General features: G+C 47.8%; 1 protein-coding gene across 1 annotated transcript in view; it reads right to left on the minus strand.

Moving 5' to 3' along the window:
* The window catches only part of LOC109428533 (adenomatous polyposis coli homolog), a 33,623-nt gene that overhangs the window by 6,716 nt on the left and 7,035 nt on the right, over positions 1-19,872 (minus strand). Inside the window, exons 2-6 of the mRNA XM_029855874.2 lie at positions 11,151-13,834; positions 4,897-7,383; positions 4,020-4,835; positions 3,111-3,956; positions 2,301-3,048 (exon numbers count right to left, since the gene is read on the minus strand). Coding sequence (XP_029711734.1) covers positions 2,458-3,048; positions 3,111-3,956; positions 4,020-4,835; positions 4,897-7,383; positions 11,151-13,724 — 7,314 coding nt within the window. The 5' untranslated portion in view covers positions 13,725-13,834 and the 3' untranslated portion in view covers positions 2,301-2,457. The remainder of the gene's footprint in view (positions 1-2,300; positions 3,049-3,110; positions 3,957-4,019; positions 4,836-4,896; positions 7,384-11,150; positions 13,835-19,872) is intronic.

Here is a 19,872-nt window from a genome sequence, read left to right on the forward strand (position 1 = left end):
GGAATTCTACTCGAATTCCGCAAGGAATTCTACTCGAATTCCGCAAGGAATTCTACTCGAATTCCGCAAGGAATTCTACTCGAATTCCGCAAGGAATTCTACTCGAATTCCGCAAGGAATTCTACTCGAATTCCGCAAGGAATTCTACTCGAATTCCGCAAGGAATTCTACTCGAATTCCGCAAGGAATTCTACTCGAATTCCGCAAGGAATTCTACTCGAATTCCGCAAGGAACTCTACTCGAACTCCGCAAGGAATTCTACTCGAATTCCGCAAGGAATTCTACTCGAATTCCGCAAGGAATTCTACTCGAATTCCGCAAGGAATTCTACTCGAATTCCGCAAGGAATTCTACTCGAATTCCGCAAGGAATTCTACTCGAATTCCGCAAGGAATTCTACTCGAATTCCGCAAGGAATTCTACTCGAATTCCGCAAGGAATTCTACTCGAATTCCGCAAGGAATTCTACTCGAATTCCGCAAGGAACTCTACTCGAACTCCGCAAGGAATTCTACTCGAATTCCGCAAGGAATTCTACTCGAATTCCGCAAGGAATTCTACTTCGAATTCCGCAGGGAATTCTACTCGAATTCCGCAAGGAATTCTACTCGAATTCCGCAAGGAATTCTACTCGAATTCCGCAAGGAATTCTACTCGAATTCCGCAAGGAATTCTACTCGAATTCCGCAAGGAATTCTACTCGAATTCCGCAAGGAATTCTACTCGAATTCCACAGGACATTCTACTTGAATTTCGCTGGGAATACTACTCCAATTCCGTAGGAAAGTCTATATTGATTGCGCAGGGAATTCCACTCAAATTTCGCCGCGAATTCTAAGGAAATTCTACTCGACTATCAATGGAATTCTATTCGAATTCTGCAGGGAATTCTGTCCCAATTACAAGGGAATTCTACTCGAATTCCAAGGGAGTTTAACTCGAATGACAAGGAAGTTCTACTTGAATTTCAAGGGAGCTCTACTCGAATTATCCAGGGAATTCTACTCTAATCCCAAATATTCAATCTCAAGAGACTTGTAATCGAATTCCGCAGGGAATTCTACTCGAATTCCGCAAGGAATTCTACTCGAATTCCGCAAGGAATTCTACTCGAATTCCGCAAGGAATTCTACTCGAATTCCGCAAGGAATTCTACTCGAATTCCGCAAGGAATTCTACTCGAATTCCGCAAGGAATTCTACTCGAATTCCGCAAGGAATTCTACTCTAATTCCGCAAGGAATTCTACTCTAATTCCGCAAGGAATTCTACTCTAATTCCGCAAGGAATTCTACTCTAATTCCGCAAGGAATTCTACTCGAATTCCGCAAGGAATTCTACTCGAATTCCGCAAGCAATTCTACTCGAATTCCGCAAGGAATTCTACTCGAATTCCGCAAGGAATTCTACTCGAATTCCGCAAGGAATTCTACTCGAATTCCGCAAGGAATTCTACTCGAATTCCGCAAGGAATTCTACTCGAATTCCGCAAGGAATTCTACTCGAATTCCGCAAGGAACTCTACTCGAACTCCGCAAGGAATTCTACTCGAATTCCGCAAGGAATTCTACTCGAATTCCGCAAGGAATTCTACTCGAATTCCGCAAGGAATTCTACTCGAATTCCGCAAGGAATTCTACTCGAATTCCGCAAGGAATTCTACTCGAATTCCGCAAGGAATTCTACTCGAATTCCGCAAGGAATTCTACTCGAATTCCGCAAGGAATTCTACTCGAATTCCGCAAGGAATTCTACTCGAATTCCGCAAGGAATTCTACTCGAATTCCGCAAGGAATTCTACTCGAATTCCGCAAGGAATTCTACTCGAATTCCGCAAGGAATTCTACTCGAATTCCGCAAGGAATCCTACTCGAATTCCGCAAGGAATCCTACTCGAATTCCGCAAGGAATTCTACTCGAATTCCGCAAGGAATTCTACTCGAATTCCGCAAGGAATTCTACTCGAATTCCGCAAGGAATTCTACTCGAATTCCGCAAGGAATTCTACTCGAATTCCGCAAGGAATTCTACTCGAATTCCGCAAGGAATTCTACTCGAATTCCGGAGGAATTCTACCCTAATTCCGGAGGAATTCAACTCGAATTCCGAAGGAATCCAACTCGAATTCCGGAGGAATTCTACTCGAATTCCGGAGGAATTCTACTCGAATTCCGGAGGAATTCTACTCGAATTCCGGAGGAATACTACTCGAATCCTAGAAGAATTCTACTTTAATTCTGGAGGAAAACGGAGGAATTCTGCTTTAATGCTGGAGGAATTCTAGACAGAATTTTACTTACCTTTAAAAAATACTGCAGCAAACTGACACCACGCCATGCTCCTCCCTGGAAACCAATCCACTCCGAATCACCAAACCCCTATCACAACGTCCGTCCCGTCCATCGACAAGCCAAGCCAATATCATGTCATCTCAGTCGAGTTCCGCACCACGCGAATTCATCGCGTTCCGGTTTTCACCGCGGAAGCGGCCGTCCTCACGAACGCATTCCTCACCCCGTCCAACTTGCCCTTCAGCACATCCGGATTCGACTTCATCGTCAAATTGGTCCGCTTGGGAAGCGCAGCAATTGCGCTCTTCCGCCGCATCGGAATCATCGATCCCGGACTGGTGGGCGTCGCTGGAGGCTCGCTGCTGCCACCGATCGGGGTACTGAGCCGACTGGAGGCCGTCGAGTTGGGCTTTTTGTAGTCGATCAGCGAGGTCCGTGCCGACGTCAGCCGGAACCGACTGCTGATGGGGGTGGTGCTTTCACCGACCGGGGTACCAGCTGTGGGTGTGCTTGGAGTGGTCTTGCTCGCATCCATGCTGATGCTCTTGTGCAACACTATCCGAGACTTGGCGATGGTGGTGAGCCGTGAGGAGGACGCCGAATTGGGGATCATCGAACCTGGTTTACGCAGGGTTTTCGCCGGGGTTGATGGAGCGGACGTTACGACCGGAACTTCCGGGTTCGTTGGTTCGTCCTTGGTGAAGGTTCCCTGGCGGATGAGATTCGGTGGCGGCGCAGGGGCCGGCGAATCCTGGACCTGGAGAGCGAGAAGAGGGTTGTGCTAGAGATTGTTAGGGGAGGGGGAGAGATTGGTCATACCTTAGTCCTGGTTCCGCCAATCGCTCCGCACGAAGGTTGCCGGGTGTGCAGCCGGGAAACGTCCGAACTGCTACTGCTGGTGCTGCTTCGAATCGATCCATTTCCGTTCATTTCCAGCGAGTTCCGCTTCAAACCGATGCTGGATCGGGCCTTCAGAGGCTGCGGACGAGTCTTGGAGCTTTCCACGAGGGAACTTTGGGTTCGTAGCTTAGGGGTGGCCTGTGGTCCAGCGTTGAGGTCCTTTTTGACTGCTCCGGGGACGGCCGGGGTACGAGTGATGACGGCCGGAGCGGATACCACCGATTTCCTGTAGGGCGATACGTACGGGGGTTTCTTCGTACCGCGAACCGTTTTAACCGGTTCCGCCGACGGAGTGGCCGGGTTTGCAGCGGTTTTAATACTGCCTGTTTTGATTGGTACCTTGCTGGGGCTGGAGAGGGGTGTTTTGGGTTGCACCGTAGGAAGAGCTGTGATGGTCGTCTGTTGGTCATGCGCCGAGATGTTGGGGATCTTCTGCTCCAAGGATTTCCTTCGTTGGGCTTCCTGAATCGTGTAGGTGACGGGATCGTCATCTTCATCGTCTGCCGGTGGGACTTCCGGAGACAGAACTCGCTCCAAGGACATCGGAGCCGGTGAGTGCAGAGTCAGTGGAGAGAAAATCACAGGTTTGGCAATGATGGAGGCTATCGGAGTACGAGGACACTCCTGATAGCCGCTGGCTATGCGATCAGCCAGGAAGCTTCCGGAAGTGATGACCTGCGTTTCGTAACGGGACTTGTTTTCCTGGCGGCGCTCCTTTGAAGATTTTTTCGGTGAAGGAGATGACGGATTGCTTGGGGTTGGAGTCTGAAAGAAAGATTCGATTACTAAACCTACAAGAGGAAGCCCGCGTTTAAGGTTATGACCTACCATAACATCCGGTGATCCGATTGCTTCATCTTCCGCTGTCTGGTTTAGATCCACTAGCTCCGCTTTGGGAATGGTATATGTCTTATAACGGTCCTTCATAGCTTGTCTCCTTTCAGCCCTCTTCGGACTGATGGGAGTGCTCTTTCCACCGGCGTTCATAGTCGGCGAAAATTTGATCAAGTTCTCTAGACTAGAATTCAGCGTCAAGCTAGAGTGACCGGAACTGACGTTCAGATCCGAAGTTCCCGCATGGCCACTGTCCACGTCGACCACTTCGGAAGTGATGCTAGCCACGCTGATCATCGAATCCATCAACTCGTCCATGATCGACGGCGGTCCAATGCTGTCCAAGTTGTTCAATGAGTTCAAGCTATCGTTGAACGCATGACCCAAAGCTCGCTTCGCTACCAATCCACTTGGTAGCGTAATCCTTCGGCATTCATTCCGAAATGTCATCTCCGAGTCTGAGCAATCCGATATCAAAATACTGTCCGATCCGAACGGAGGATGAATCTTGCTCAAATCAAGTTCCGCACTTTCGACGATCGCCATATTCTGCAGGTTGTTGGCCACTTTGGTAGCTTCCATGGCGATGATCGTCGAATTGGTCAACGTGGAAACGGTGCTGAACGACAAACCGTCGGTACCATGGGTAAAGTGACCTCCGACCATCGGATGCTGAACTTCGCCACCCAGCTGGAAGTGAAGCTCGTCCTTGGAAAGGTCTTCGTTGCTACCATTCAGGAAACCCGGAAGCGGTCGATTCTCGTTCATTGGAGTTTGCTCCTCCAAGGCATCCAACGCTTTGGAGTCAACCTGAGGAGAAACGAAGATTTTAATTGAAATGTGAAACCGATGCAACTGTGTAGACACTTACCTCATCGCTGATCGTAGCCGTATCGTCATCATCACAGGAATGCAAAATCATCGGCGCCTGGACGCTCAAACTAGGGAACGACACATCGTTAGCAGTGGTCACATCATCGTCCCAAGTGTTGTGCTCCATCCTGTCGCCACCGCTGGACGAAACCGTACGCAGGTACTCGGCCGTAGAAACCAGTTCCTGCGTCAGCCGCTCGACCGATTTCAGCATCAGGTCCGGATCTTTGTGCTTATTGTTGCTGGCCGGGGTGAACTCCTCCACCAGGAATTCGTTCGACATCTGCATCTCGCTACTGTTAGTGGTACAGCAGCCAGCGGACGACGAGCTCATGAGACCTCCCGTCAGGGCCAGGGCTGCCACCGAGGCCGGGAACTCGTTCGAGCGCTCCATCAAACTCTCAAATCCACTCTGGCCCATCATGCTGCTGGTGTTGCTGGCTGTGATGGAAGAAGCTAGCAGGTGCTGACGAGGATGCTGTCGGGAGTGGTGTTCCTCCTGCGTTTCCGGTTGTTCCGCTGACTCCTGTGCGCTTTTTGTGATGCTGGTGGTGGTGATGGAACTGCTGTTGATGATACGGGTAGTGATGGATGACCGGGGGGTGGTGCTGGTGCTGATGTTGTTGATGGTGGTGATGCCGGGACCGCTGGTGTTGCTGCTTCCGCTGACCGTGGTTGTGGTTTCTACTACTGCTACTACGCCTGCTGACATTACGTTGGTGGCACCGACATCCTTCGTAACCACAGGCGTAGTGTCCACGTTTTTTGGATTCGACACGAGCGGGTTGTTGTTGTGGCTGGAAGATTGACCGGAAATGGTCAATCGCTGCAGGTTTCTGGTAAGGTCGACCGCTAGCTGGCTGTTCTTGCCCTTGGGCATGCCATTCTGGATACACTCCATCAGCAGTTCGTAGTCCCGTTCCGAATCCGGAATACTTTCGTCCGGTGCCGGTGCTGGAGGGCGTGGCCCAAGTTGCCCGTAGTTCATTCCTGCCCGGAGCTCAAAGCCTCCCGGTTCAGTATGCTTCTCCGTGAGTTTCTTCATACCATTCTCAATGCACTGTTCCAGAAGGGAATTGCTTTGAGGATCATTTGAGTCTACGGAATCTATGGAGTCCAATGAATCATTAGCATCCGCTGCAGCTGCCGTCATTCGGTTCACCGGCGGAAGTGGATTCTGCACCGCTTGGAACGTCGGTTGCTTTTGCTTGGCCCTGTTGGAACCTATCCCGGCAGCAATGGCTTCGTCCAACAGATGGTCATCGTTATCCGATTCTATCGAAAGCGAGCTCAAGGAACCATTCGCTGCCGGAGCCTGTGCGAAGGGCGCTCCTCCCTGTGACTGAGGTTGTTTCCCCTTGAGAGAAGAGATCTTGTAGACATTCCTCACTCCATTGGGTGCTTCCGAAGCCACCGTCAAATCCGACAAAGCCGATATAGTCGAGTGGGCACAAGGACTGTCCTCTACGTAGAAGTTATTGACCTCATCGTTTGCATACAGCGGTCCCATGTGAGCCGGATTTCGCATCATGACCATAGGATTCTCTTTCCTCGTGAAACCTCCACCATCCGGATTCTTTGGCTTGGGCATTCCACTTCGGATGCATTCCTCCACCAATCGGTCATTCTGTTCCGCCGAGACCGTCGAGCTCTCATCCGATTCGTGTCCATTTCGCGAATCCATCGACAGTACACTCAAATCACAGTTACTATTCACCTTGGACAATCGCGCCGGAGTGTCCTCGGTGCAGTACCTCTGCAACAGATCTTCCTGCTCCTGTGGCGGAGGAACCACCACTTCTTCCTCTTTTTTCTTCTTCTTGTCTTCCGCACTCCGCGCCATCACGTTCATTCCCATATTGATACAGGACTCCAACAGGAAATCGTCATCCCGATCCGATTCCCCATCCTCGGAAGCGCTACCTTCCGGAATCGGCAGCACCGGAGGTCCCTTGACCACCATCCCACCCACCACCGCCTTCGATTCCTCATCCTCCTTATCATCCATACTCAGATTGCTCAAACTGGTCGCGCAGGAGAACACCGCCGGCGTATTTTCCACATCAAACTTGCTGACCGTGTCCTCAAAGGCGCTCTTCGTAGGTTCCATCGTCGGAGGTCTTCCGCCGGCATCCTCCCGCTTTCCACTTGGCCCCGGCTTCGCCATCAATCCTCCTGCACGTCGCGGCGAGTGTGGCATGCTCTGAGTCGGTGAATCCGGCAGTTCTGACGGCGAAATCACACCGGAAGCGAACCGACTGAACTCGCTGATGATGGAACTCTTGTCGTCCGCGGTGCAGATCGGTTCCGCACTGGACAGGGAACCCATCGAACTGGTCCGGGAGAACATGAGTGGCGTTTCGTCGGCCGTGTTGAGGAACGAGACTTGCTTGCTGGTATGCTGAGTTCCACCAGGGGTGGCCGGGGTGGCCGGCTGGTCCGAGGATTCCGGCTCCGGAGGAAGTTTTCCGGAGAGTTTCTGATCCTGCAAAAGAAAGGTAGAAGGCTTGGTTAGAACGACCAATGTGCTCGAATTCAGAGATAAATGTGCTCAAAGTTTAAAGGCAATTCCTCTGGGGATTCTAGCAGAATTTCTCTGGAAATTCTAGCAGAATTCCTCTGGGAAATCTAGCAGAATTCCTCTGGGAATTCTAGCAGAATTCCTCTGGGGATTCTAGCAGAATTCCTCTGGGGAATTCTAGCAGAATTCCTCGGGGAATTCTACAGAATTCCTCGGGGAATTCTAGAAGAATTCCACTAAGAATTCAACCAGAATTCCTCTAGGAATTCAAGCAGAATTCCTCTAGGAATTTAAGCAGAATTCCTCTAGGAATTCTAGCAGATTCCTCTGGGAATTCTAGCAGAATTCCTGTGAGAATTCTAGCAGAATTCCTCTGGGAATTCTAGCAGAATTCCTCTGGGAATTCTAGCAGAATTCCTCTGGGAATTCTAGCAGAATTCCTCTGAGAATTCTAGCAGAATTCCTCTGAGAATTCTAGCAGAATTCCTCTGGGAATTCTAGCAGAATTCTTCTGGGAATTCTAGCAGAATTCTTCTGGGAATTCTCGCAGAATTCCTCTGGGAATTCTAGCAGAATTCGTCTGGGATTTCTAGCAGAATTCTAGCAGCATTCCCCTCGAAATTATAGCAGAATTCCTCTCGGAATTGTAGCAGAATTCCCCTTGAAATTCTAGAAGATTTCTTCTCGGAATACTAGCTATTTTTTTTTCGAAATTCAAGTAGGATTCCCTGCGAAATTCTAGCAGAACTTCGGGACCTAGGAGTTATAGATTCTCGAGCGGAATACAGCTAGAATTCCATGGGGAATTCTGCTAGAATTCCGTGAGGAATTCTGCTAGAATTCCGTGAGGAATTCTGCTAGAATTCCGTGAGGAATTCTGCTAGAATTCCGTGAGGAATTCTGCTAGAATTCCGTGAGGAATTCTGCTAGAATTCCGTGAGGAATTCTGCTAGAATTCCGTGAGGAATTCTGCTAGAATTCCGTGGGGAATTCTGCTAGAATTCCGTGGGGAATTCTGCTAGAATTCCGTGGGGAATTCTGCTAGAATTCCGTGGGGAATTCTGCTAGAATTCCGTGGGGAATTCTGCTAGAATTCCGTGGGGAATTCTGCTAGAATTCCGTGGGGAATTCTGCTAGAATTCCGTAGGGAATTCTGCTAGAATTCCGTAGGGAATTCTGCTAGAATTCCGTGGGGAATTCTGCTAGAATTCCGTGGGGAATTCTGCTAGAATTCCGTGGGGAATTCTGCTAGAATTCCGTGGGGAATTCTGCTAGAATTCCGTGGGGAATTCTGCTAGAATTCCGTGGGGAATTCTGCTAGAATTCCGTGGGGAATTCTGCTAGAATTCCGTGGGGAATTCTGCTAGAATTCCGTGGGGAATTCTGCTAGAATTCCGTGGGGAATTCTGCTAGAATTCCGTGGGGAATTCTGCTAGAATTCCGTGGGGAATTCTGCTAGAATTCCGTGGGGAATTCTGCTAGAATTCCGTGGGGAATTCTGCTAGAATTCCGTGGGGAATTCTGCTAGAATTCCGTGGGGAATTCTGCTAGAATTCCGTGGGGAATTCTGCTAGAATTCCGTGGGGAATTCTGCTAGAATTCCGTGGGGAATTCTGCTAGAATTCCGTGAGGAATTCTGCTAGAATTCCGTGGGGAATTCTGCTAGAGTTCCGTGGGGAATTCTGCTAGAATTCCATGGGGAATTCTGCTAGAATTCCGTGGGGAATTCTGCTAGAATTCCGTGGGCAATTCTGCTAGAATTCCGTGGGGAATTCTGCTAGAATTCCGTGGGGAATTCTGCTAGAATTCCGTGGGGAATTCTGCTAGAGTTCCGTGGGGAATTCTGCTAGAATTCCGTGGGGAATTCTGCTAGAATTCCGTGGGGAATTCTGCTAGAATTCCGTGGGGAATTCTGCTAGAATTCCGTGCGGAATTCTGCTAGAATTCCGTGGGGAATTCCGCTAGAATTCCGTGAGGAATTCTGCTAGAATTCCGTGGGGAATTCTGCTAGAGTTCCGTGGGGAATTCTGCTAGAATTCCGTGGGGAATTCTGCTAGAATTCCGTGGGGAATTCTGCTAGGGTGCCGTTGGGAATTCTGCTAGAATTCCGTGGGGAATTCTGCTAGAATTCCGTGGGAAATTGTGCTGGAATTCCGTCAGGAATTCTGCTAGAATTCCGTGAGGAATTCTGCTAGATTTCCGTGGGAAATTCTGCTAGAATTCCGTGGGAAATTCTGCAAGAATTCCGTTGGGATTTCTGCTAGAATTCCGTAGGGAAATCTGCTAGAATTCCGTGGGGAATTCTGCTAGAATTCCGTGGGGAATTCTGCTAGAATTCCGTGGGGAATTCCGCTAGAATTCCGTGGGGAATTCCGCTAGAATTCCGTGGGGAATTCCGCTAGAATTCCGTGGGGAATTCCGCTAGAATTCCGTGGGGAATTCTGCTAGAATTCCGTGCGGAATTCTGCTAGAATTTCGTGGGGAATTCTGCTAGAGTTTCGTGGGGAATTCTGCTAGAATTCCGTGGGGAATTCTGCTAGAATTCCGTGGGGAATTCTGCTAGAATTCCGTGGGGAATTCTGCTAGAATTCCGTGGGGAATTCTGCTAGAATTCCGTGGGGAATTCTGCTAGAATTCCGTGGGGAATTCTGCTAGAATTCCGTGGGGAATTCTGCTAGAATTCCGTGGGGAATTCTGCTAGAATTCCGTGGGGAATTATGCTAGAATTCCGTGGGGAATTCTGCTAGAATTCCGTGGGGAATTATGCTAGAATTCCGTGGGGAATTCTGCTAGAATTCCGTGGGGAATTCTGCTAGAATTCCGTGGGGAATTCCGCTAGAATTCCGTGGGGAATTCCGCTAGAATTCCGTGGGGAATTCCGCTAGAATTCCGTGGGGAATTCCGCTAGAATTCCGTGGGGAATTCCGCTAGAATTCCGTGGGGAATTCCGCTAGAATTCCGTGGGGAATTCCGCTAGAATTCCGTGGGGAATTCCGCTAGAATTCCGTGGGGAATTCCGCTAGAATTCCGTGGGGAATTCCGCTAGAATTCCGTGGGGAATTCCGCTAGAATTCCGTGGGGAATTCTGCAAGAATTCCGTGGGGAATTCTGCTAGAATTCCGTGGGGAATTCTGCTAGAATTCCGTGGGCAATTCTGCTAGAATTCCGTGGGCAATTCTGCTAGAATTCCGTGGACAATTCTGCTAGAATTCCGTGGGCAATTCTGCTAGAATTCCGTGGCAATTCTGCTAGAATTCCGTGGGCAATTCTGCTAGAATTCCATGCGGAATTCTGCTAGAATTCCATGCGGAATTCTGCTAGAATTCCGTGGGGAATTCTGCTAGAATTCCGTGGGGAATTCTGCTAGAATTCCGTGGGGAATTCTGCTAGAATTCCGTGGGGAATTCTGCTAGAATTCCGTGGGGAATTCTACTAGAATTCCATGGGGAATTCTACTAGAATTCCATGGGGAATTCTGCTAAAATTCCGTGAGGAGTGCTGCTAGAATACCGCGAGGAATTCTGCTAGACTTCCTTGAGGAATTGTGCTAGAATCCCGTGAGGCTGCTAGTATTTTACAGTGAATTCATTTGGAATTCCTCTAGGAATTCTGCTATAATTCCACAGGGAGTTCTACTAGAATTCCACAGGGCATTCTACTAGAATTCTGAAGGGAATTCTACTTGGAATGAATGAAATAAATGAAAATTAAACAAGAAATTTGAAACTTACCCTCTCGGCACTCAATTCCAACACGTTCAACGACGCATCCCGGCTAAAATCCGGCGTTCCTTCCTCGCAATAATTATACGGCTTATCCGGCGTATTGCATCCCGTGTCTCCGAGCGCCTTTGGCACAGACTGTCCCCCACTGGCACTACTTCCACCTCCTGCGGCTGCACCTTCCACAACTCTTCCACCGCTGCCCCCACCCCCAATCGGAATCGGGTTCGACTTGGGAACGGTGCCATTCTTGGGCGATGCCGTCGCCGTAGCCGCCGCACCACTGCCTCCGCCCAATTGAACCCGCAAATCGCTCATCGACGTCGCGCTGGAGATGATCTGCGGTGTGCCTTCCGTGTAGTAGCACTTGACCGTATCCTCTGCCATCTCACCCATGCCGTCGGTCGGATTCGACCGCCGATAGTTGGCGGATTTGTCCTCGTCGGAATCCTCTCCGGACTGGTTCTCGGCGTAGCGCAGCGAGTAGTCCGTTATCTGGTCGATGTCCGTTTCCTGGTAGTCCTGGTAGGCTTCCTCCTCCTTCAGACTGTAGTTCACGGGTTTCTCCGGTTCGTCTTCCTGGTTTGGTACTAGCCGGATGTGCACCGAATTCGGATTGACCACACCCTCCTCGTCGGGTTCTTCGTCGTCTTCTTCCTCGGGGGATACCCGACTGGTGCAGATGTCCTTTTCCTCTCGGAGGCCCTTCGGGAGGAATTTTTCTTCGAGTTCCTGTTCGAGAGCTTTCTTCTTGCGGACGTTCAGGGTGGGGAGCTCTGAGCGTTGGGATTCGGTTCCGGTTGCGGGTCGAACGATCGGGATGGAAGCAGGTGAACCAGCCGCGTTGGCCATCATTGAGTTGGCCGGTGGTTTCAGCAGGTTCTTCAACGCCATGCTGCTTCCGTTGGAGATCATTTTGTGTTTGCTGTAGATGAGGGACCGCAGCATCGGAATGGCACCGTTCTCCCGGAGGAACTTTTGGTCTTCGTAGTTTTCTCCGGAGAGGTTTCCCAGAGTTCCGCAAGCGTTGCTTACCACGGTCAAGCTGGGACTCTTAAGCTGTTCTAGGAGTATTTTGAGGCAGTTCTTCTTGCGGAGAATCCGCCGGTAGTCTTCCCGGAGGGCAATGTGCGAGGAAATGTTCCGGAGTATTCCGCCGGCGTTCTCGATGACGCTCATCGTTTTGCTGGGCGCTTCGTAGGTGAGCATATCGATGAGGAATTCGAGGGCGCCTTCCACTTCGCAGAACTCCGAACGATTCGGAGGGCAATGGTTCGAGAGGTTCCACAGCGCGGACAGGATCGACTTGAGGGTGTTCTCGATGGTGCAAACCATGGCCGCCCCCGTGAGGATTTTGACCGTGCCGATCTCACTGAGGGTCTGCTTGATGACACTGTCCGCTCGCCAGGAGAGATTCCGCAGGACGGAAGCCGTGACCTGGACCAGTTCATCACTGTTGGACTGGATTTGGGCGACTAGGGCCCGCATGAAGTTCTTGTTCGAGCAGAGCAGGGATTTGTTGTTGCCATCGCCGAAGGTCAGATTGGTGAGGATCATTCCGGCGTAACGGCGCATTGTGATGCACTTCGGGGCACTGGGTTTTGCCCCGTGGATGGCATGGTCCATTTGGATCAGCGTGGAGATGGTTTGGAGGGCACCCAGCTGACACATGGCGTGCCGGTGTTCTTCGTCAAAGCTGATCTTCATGAGGGTAGTGATCGGCTGGATCGGATGCTTCTCCGGGTCTTCTATGACGTCCCTAATGTCTGGAGGGCTTTCCTCCGTGTAGTCCCTCAGGAGATCCGAGTACTCAATCAGCTGTTCGATCAGCTTCAGCACACGGACTTCCCTGCGTCCGGCTTTGTCATCCGGATGGCAGCAGATCACGTTGTTGAGCGCCTGCCGGGCATTTCTGCGCGCCGTTTCGTTCGGGTCGTTGTGGATGATCTGCACCAACAGTGGGATGCATCCCGATCGACGCAGGGCGCTGCAAGTTTCGCGATTTTTAGAGAGTTCCATAAACTTCGTCGACATTTCCAGGGAATTGGTTGATCCCAACATCGACAGCAATGAGTATACGCATTCCATCTTGGGACAAATCTCCGACATATCGTTGTACATGGAATGGTTCTGTCTGCCGGCGTATTTGGCCGCGCCTTGACCGGAACCACCTGCAGCCGCTGGCCACGTACCTCTTCCTCTTATTTCCTGCGGCACTTCAATCGAAGAACCTTCTTCCACGACGCTTTGGGATATCGCCGCATTCTCCCTCGTCCTCTCGTCCATGCTTCCTCCGTTAACGACGGCGGCAGCCGCCGACCTCCGAGGCTGGCCAACAAACACCACCTGATCTTCCAGCCCGGCCGGCGGTTTGTTGTCGTAGTCCAAAAAGTGTGGCTTCTTCACCACGCCTCCGGTCTCGCCGGAATCCAGCCCGTCGTCGCCCAGGTCGTCGTCGTACTCCGCTTCCAAATCGTCCAACGAGGAATCCGGCGGCGAAAGGGCACTGGCACTGCTCGGGTACCTTAGATCGTCGTCGGACGTTGCCGTCGTCGCTGCTGCTGCTGCGGCTGTTGATTGCATTCTGATAAGGGCGCTGCCGCTGATTCTGACGCCTCGTTTCGTAGATGATGATGATGATTGTGATGGTGATGATGATAAAGATGATCCACTGCACAGTCAGAGAAAATTATCTGGAATTGAGAGAAGATAATCAAACATTAGTCGCATTGCAACAAACAATAATAGAGGAATCCCAGAAGAAATCCCCAAAAAAGTTTGTAGATTGATGCTTGAAAAAATCACTGCATAAATAGGACAGGATAAATCTTCAAAGAGACCCTGGAAAACTGCTGTAGGAATATCTGAAGGTATCACATAAAAAACTTCAAGAGGAATTCCAGGAGGAATCACCGGAGGAATTCGTTGAAGAATCACAGCAGGAATTTCTAGAGAAAACCATAAGGAAATTCCTAAAGGAAACACTGAAAAATCTCTGGATGAGTCTCTGGACTCCAGAGGTCCAAAGTCTGGAGGAATCCCTAGAAGAATTCCTAGATAAATCCTTGGAAGGATTTCTAACGGTATTTTGGAGGAATGCCTGGAAGAATTGCCTGTGGGAGTTCTTGGAGGAATTTCTATAAGAATCCCTGAAACAATTCTTAAAGCTATCTCTGTGAAAATCCTGACAGAATGTCTCAAATAATTTCCGGAAGGTTACCAGAAGAAATTTCTGAAAAGATTCCCGGGGGAACCACTGCAGCAATTACTCAAGAGAAATCCGTAGATGAATTCCATAAGGGATTGCTTGTGGAATTGGAGCAGGAATTCTTGCACTAATTCCAGCATAAACTTTTGGAGGAATCTGAGCAGTAATTTCTGAAAAAAATATGGAAGTAATTCTTCAGGAATCTTTGGAGAAGTTCCTCGAAACAAAATGGGTCAAAAAACTGACATAATCGAACCACCACTGTATTGTGACATCAATTATAGATATGGATTTCGTATTTTAGGTCAGACATATAGCATTGACATTCCGCTGAAGCATATGAAATCCTAAAGCCGCCACATTTTCAAATTCCTTGCCCATTATCGTTGAGACAGGCACTCAGCAAGATGAGCGATGCGGAGAAATGTAGAAAAAAAAAACGTTCGGAGAACAACTACCTACAGCAAAAGAGAACGGTAAAAGTAAGTTCCTCTGGTAGAAATGTAGAATAGAAACAATCATAAGGTCGCGGCCGGTGATTGATGTTAATCTTTGCGTATGGACTTATCCACCGATGAACCAAATTCATCGCGGTCCGAGAATTTTGACACTAGAGCGGGGTCTGTTCCAATCAGAATCGTCCAATTCTGATTGGAACGGCCCCGCTCTAGTGTCAAAATTCTCGGACCGCGATGAATTTGGTTCATCGGTGGATAAGTCCATACCAGACTAACATGATCTATTTTTAAAATCCACAAATCCCAGATAGTTTGTCTATGTTTGGCGAAGCGTCTTTTGACGCATTTTCAAATGAATCCCTTACGGTCGTTCCAAAGCGTAGGTATCCCCTGTGGAAGTAGCTTAAAAAAATAGAAGTTCAATTGCCTTGTAATCTGTATTTATAAATTTAACATAGTGACATACTTGATAATAGGGACTAGCACATACACTGACTCACCCCCCCCCCCCCCCCCCCCCCCCCATACCGATGGCACTAACAAAACCGGGCCATATGTAAACCGAGGAGGCTTACAGGGCGATTAAGCTAATAAATGGCTAATTACTGCAGCAAAATCTCCATCGCTATAACACAACACAACATATGCTACTCTTCAAAATGCAAAACTGCAAGAGAGGAAATTGCAGACAACAAAAAAATAATTGCAATGGATCGAATTTCTTCGTGTGTAAGTAACAAGAACAACAAACATTTACCCAAATGATACTCTCATTTACATAGGGGAGGAAGTGAAGAAATGAACCCCCTGATTCAGTAACGCACTTGATAAAAACAAATATCGATGGTAACGTATTAAATTAGCGTGGTTGAAGAAATCGTTTCTAATTCATCAACAAAACCTATTCTTATATTCATTTATTTTGTTGAACAGATTTACGAAGATAAAGCGGTGAACGTGTTAAGCGGCATTCAGACAACTGCATATTCTGGATCTATATGCAAAACCGGGCCAAACGTAAACAATTGTCAAACGTTTTGGTGCACGGGAATCAATTTGAAAATCAGTTTAAACAGCTGCCAAAACTGTTTGAACTGATTAGATATCATGCTCATCGTGGTACAGCTTCTAACTTTCAATCGCCTCACGTCGCCGCATGTCTCGTCCTTGACCCCTACACATTTTGAGCTGGTAAAACTACCGTGTTTCTTGAGGACGGCTCAATTTGCAGTCGTCGGAGGTGGGACAACGTACACTTTTCCCATATTGGGCACCCGTATGTGAGAACATGCCTGAACACGCATTTGTAGAGAAGAAGCTTGTTGGTCATCTGAAGCGATTCATCGTAGACCAGCGAGTACAGAGAACGGGATAAGCAGTTGGCTTTGTTGATTGCGCGGTTTATGTGCTTATCAAACAGAAGCTTCTTGTCCAGAGTCAGTCCCAGATACTCAACTTCCTCCTTCCAGGGAACTGTCGATCCGTTGACGGTTATTTCTGCGGTCGGAAGGTATCTCGGTGAACGTCTTCGGGTGAAGAATATCGCCTGAGTTTTCGAAGCATTTGTTTTAATACGCCATTTTTGCTGGAATTGCTGTAACTGGTTCTGAGCATGTTGAAGTTTACAGGTGACGATTTGGGGGTCGTCATCAGTTGCCAAAAACGCAGTATCATCTGCGAAAAATGCGTAGGTGACACCGCCGACCATTTCGGACACAATTTCGAGTTTGTTTGACCGGAAAACAGTGTAAGAAACAAAACGCTCTAGCCTTGTTGACGTTTTGGCATGAACTCTGAGAACGGCTTTTTTTCTCGATCAAAAACGATCAAATCTGAATATACATGTCAATCCAATGGTTGCTCCTCCATGATTGATCTGAGCTGGTACCAATTGCACTGAGATCCAAATGAATAAGGGCTGGAACACTTCACTTATTCTCAAAGTGCAATTTAAGCAGCTCATATATTTTGGATCAAAAACGGCGCCGGCCATGTTCTTATATGCTAGCGGGGGTTTTCGGCTTCCAGTCTCTATGTAATCATAAACGGATATTGGTTCAACACCTGACGTTTCGGTCACATATATTGTGCCTTTTTCAAAGGATCTGCAAATTGGACAGGTTTTAACATAGGTTTTAAGCATAATTCTACATAATCTTACAGATACAATCCCTCCGTTTACTCGTGAGGTTATGTATGTTTTAAACATAGTCGCACGTCTTCACTTCACTATAACGAGAAAACAGAATTATTCGGGTACCAGTTTCCGAAAGAGGTATCTAAACACCCACGTGGTTGAGTTCGTTGGTTGGCGCACTTTTTCAAATCTATCAGTATCTGTTTTACCTCCTACGATCTATCTCTTACCGGCGGCGTCACTTTCGCGCCAGATTTCGATTCTGTCTGTTTCTCGTTATAATGATGATCGCTATTGTGCGCCTATTCCTCTGTTCTTCTATGTGTTGTGTGCTGTGTCGTTTTGACTGTGTGTTATATCCCTGCGTACGTGCCACTCTGGTTTTCGGTGTCAGTTCGTTTGTTAACAGTGTTTGGTGTGTTCAAGATGTGGCATGGCTCTAATATGGCTAAATTCTGTTTTTTGTTGCTTGAGTCTAATACTTCTACTTTATCTAATAGAAAATTGTGGTTGTTGGTGATACAGTGATCTAGTAGCGCTGTTTTCTCTCTCAGTCTTGCCATCTCATGATCCGTCTCGTCTTTCCCCGCTGCTCGTAGTTCCTCCAGTTTGTTGATCGTCGATCGGTGACCAGTTGGGAAGGGAAAGGAATGTTGGAGTGTGCTGATTGTTGCTACTAAAGACCGAGAGCACCACTGCATCCGCACAACCAGCACGGACTGGGGTATTTGATAAACGGAAAGGATGGGAGATCTGGGAGTCACCGTTGGGTCGGTGATGAGATCCAGGGATAGGAGATGTATTCGTAAGGTGATAGATTGTGTGGTGATTACTATGAAGGACAAGCGGCACAGTTCGCTTTGGTTGCATAACTTGTAGGCGTTACATACACTGTGCTGTGGAAGTTAGAAGGAAGGGAAATAGTTATTAATGTAACGAGTTGCAAAAAGTTGATTCTTTCAGTACGAGTCGTACATTTATCCAACGAGGCTTGCCGAGTTGGATAAGTACGAAGAGTGCTGAAATAAATCGAGTTTTGCAACGAGTTCCATACAAAATTTTATGCAATGATTTTATCATTATACAACTCAAATGAGTTACATAATAAACATTATGCAACTATTTTTCATTATGCAACTCATTTCAGTGGCATAATGAACCGGTACGGAAAAGTAAGTCATTATGATACTGAAATGAATAGTATAAAATAGAAATTATAATACTGAATTGCATAAAGAGTTTTTGCAATTCGTTTCTGGTTCTAGCGATGGCTATGAACATATGAATATACATGAGTTGTATATGTAGAGAAGAGATAGAAAAGAGAGAAAGTGGATAGAAAGATACAAAGTAGGATGAAAGTGACGGGCTGAGGATTGAACCCTTGACTATCTGCATACGAATCAGAAGCGGTAGCCACTAGACCACCAAGCCCGTCGTACAATCTCGAAGGCCCAGGAACATCCAAAAACGGTTGCAGCTGAACTTCAACTTGCTGGGATAGCGGATTGTCGTAGTTGCTTCTGGTGAAACCTACTGTTGACCTCCATCGTCTTCTTGAACTAGAATGGGTTCTCTGACTGAAAACTCGTCCAGCAGTATTTGCAACGGAATCGTATTATCTTCAATGGCTGCAGGTGCCGATAGTGTTCGTCGTCGTAGTTGATTTGCATGGGATCGGATCAAACCTCGACGTCGTTTGTCTTCCAAAAGAACGTTGTACACCACATTTCCTGTTTGCTCGATGATAGCTCCTTCGGCCCAGTATTTGTCATTTCGTATGTGAATTTCAGCATACACTTGCTCACCGATCGCGAAATTGCGATACTTGGTTTCTGTGATAGCTTTTCTGCTCGACTCGAGTGATAGCAGGCGACCCGATTTAATCGACTCGAGTTATAAAATAGCCCCCCATGTTTCTTGTTGAGTTGAGCATTTTGTTTCTCATTGCTGTGTATCACCTGCTGTTCCGGTCGTTTCATTAGATCGAAGACAGTCCAAACCTTTCTCCCGAGCAATGCCTCAGCCGGATATTTACTGTTCAATAGAGAAGGGTTCGATATGCTTGAAGGAATGTTTGCAGTGCTTCTTCCACATTTTTCTCCCCCATCCGTTGAACTGGTAGTAGCGAATATTTCAGGCTATTTTGAATGAGCATCCACTATCACCAGAAAACACCGTCCTTGTATTGGTCCAGCGTAGTCCAAATGTAGCCTGGTCCACGGTTGAGAAGGTATAGGCCACGATGATAGAGTAGTCTTCACTGGAGCTTTTGAAGCTGCTTGCGTACGTAGTCCTCAATGCGAGCGTCAATATAAGCCCAAAAAGACTGCCCCAGAAAGTATAGACGCACCTAGTCTTCAGATGTCTGGGCCTGGTCGATGGTTCTTGTTTCAGGCTTCGTTTTTGATGTTTCTGCTAACTATAGGATCGAAAGTTCAAACGTTCTTTGCCACGATTATATTGGGATTCGAAATGGTCACATTTTTTTACCCTCTCTGTGAAAGTTAGACTGTTTTTTCATGCGCCCAAATACATACCTTCATCATACGTCTATCCAAAAGAGGGTTAGAAGGACATTTAATTTTGACCCATTTATTTGCTTATGCTCAAACGTGTTCTTCCCACAGTGCATCATTTTTGCTGTTTATATGATTTTCTCACTTACTTCCTAATTATTTTGCTCATTTGCTAAGTGGCATTTTAACCTCTGTACATCATTTGTGCTCAATTTTTTGACGATGTTCCACTGAAAGTTTATGTATTTTGAAACAAAGTATTGGAATCGTACGAACCGCTGCACAAATGCTGAGAGAATAGGTCGATTAACAGGATGCAGCCTTTAAAAAGAACTAGTCTATATAAATAAAAATGGAATGGTGTTTGTATGTCACGAACTCGGGAACGGGCCAACGGATCTACACCATT

The sequence above is a fragment of the Aedes albopictus genome, chromosome 1, assembly GCF_035046485.1.
Source record: "Aedes albopictus strain Foshan chromosome 1, AalbF5, whole genome shotgun sequence".
NCBI classification, from domain to species: domain Eukaryota; kingdom Metazoa; phylum Arthropoda; class Insecta; order Diptera; family Culicidae; genus Aedes; species Aedes albopictus.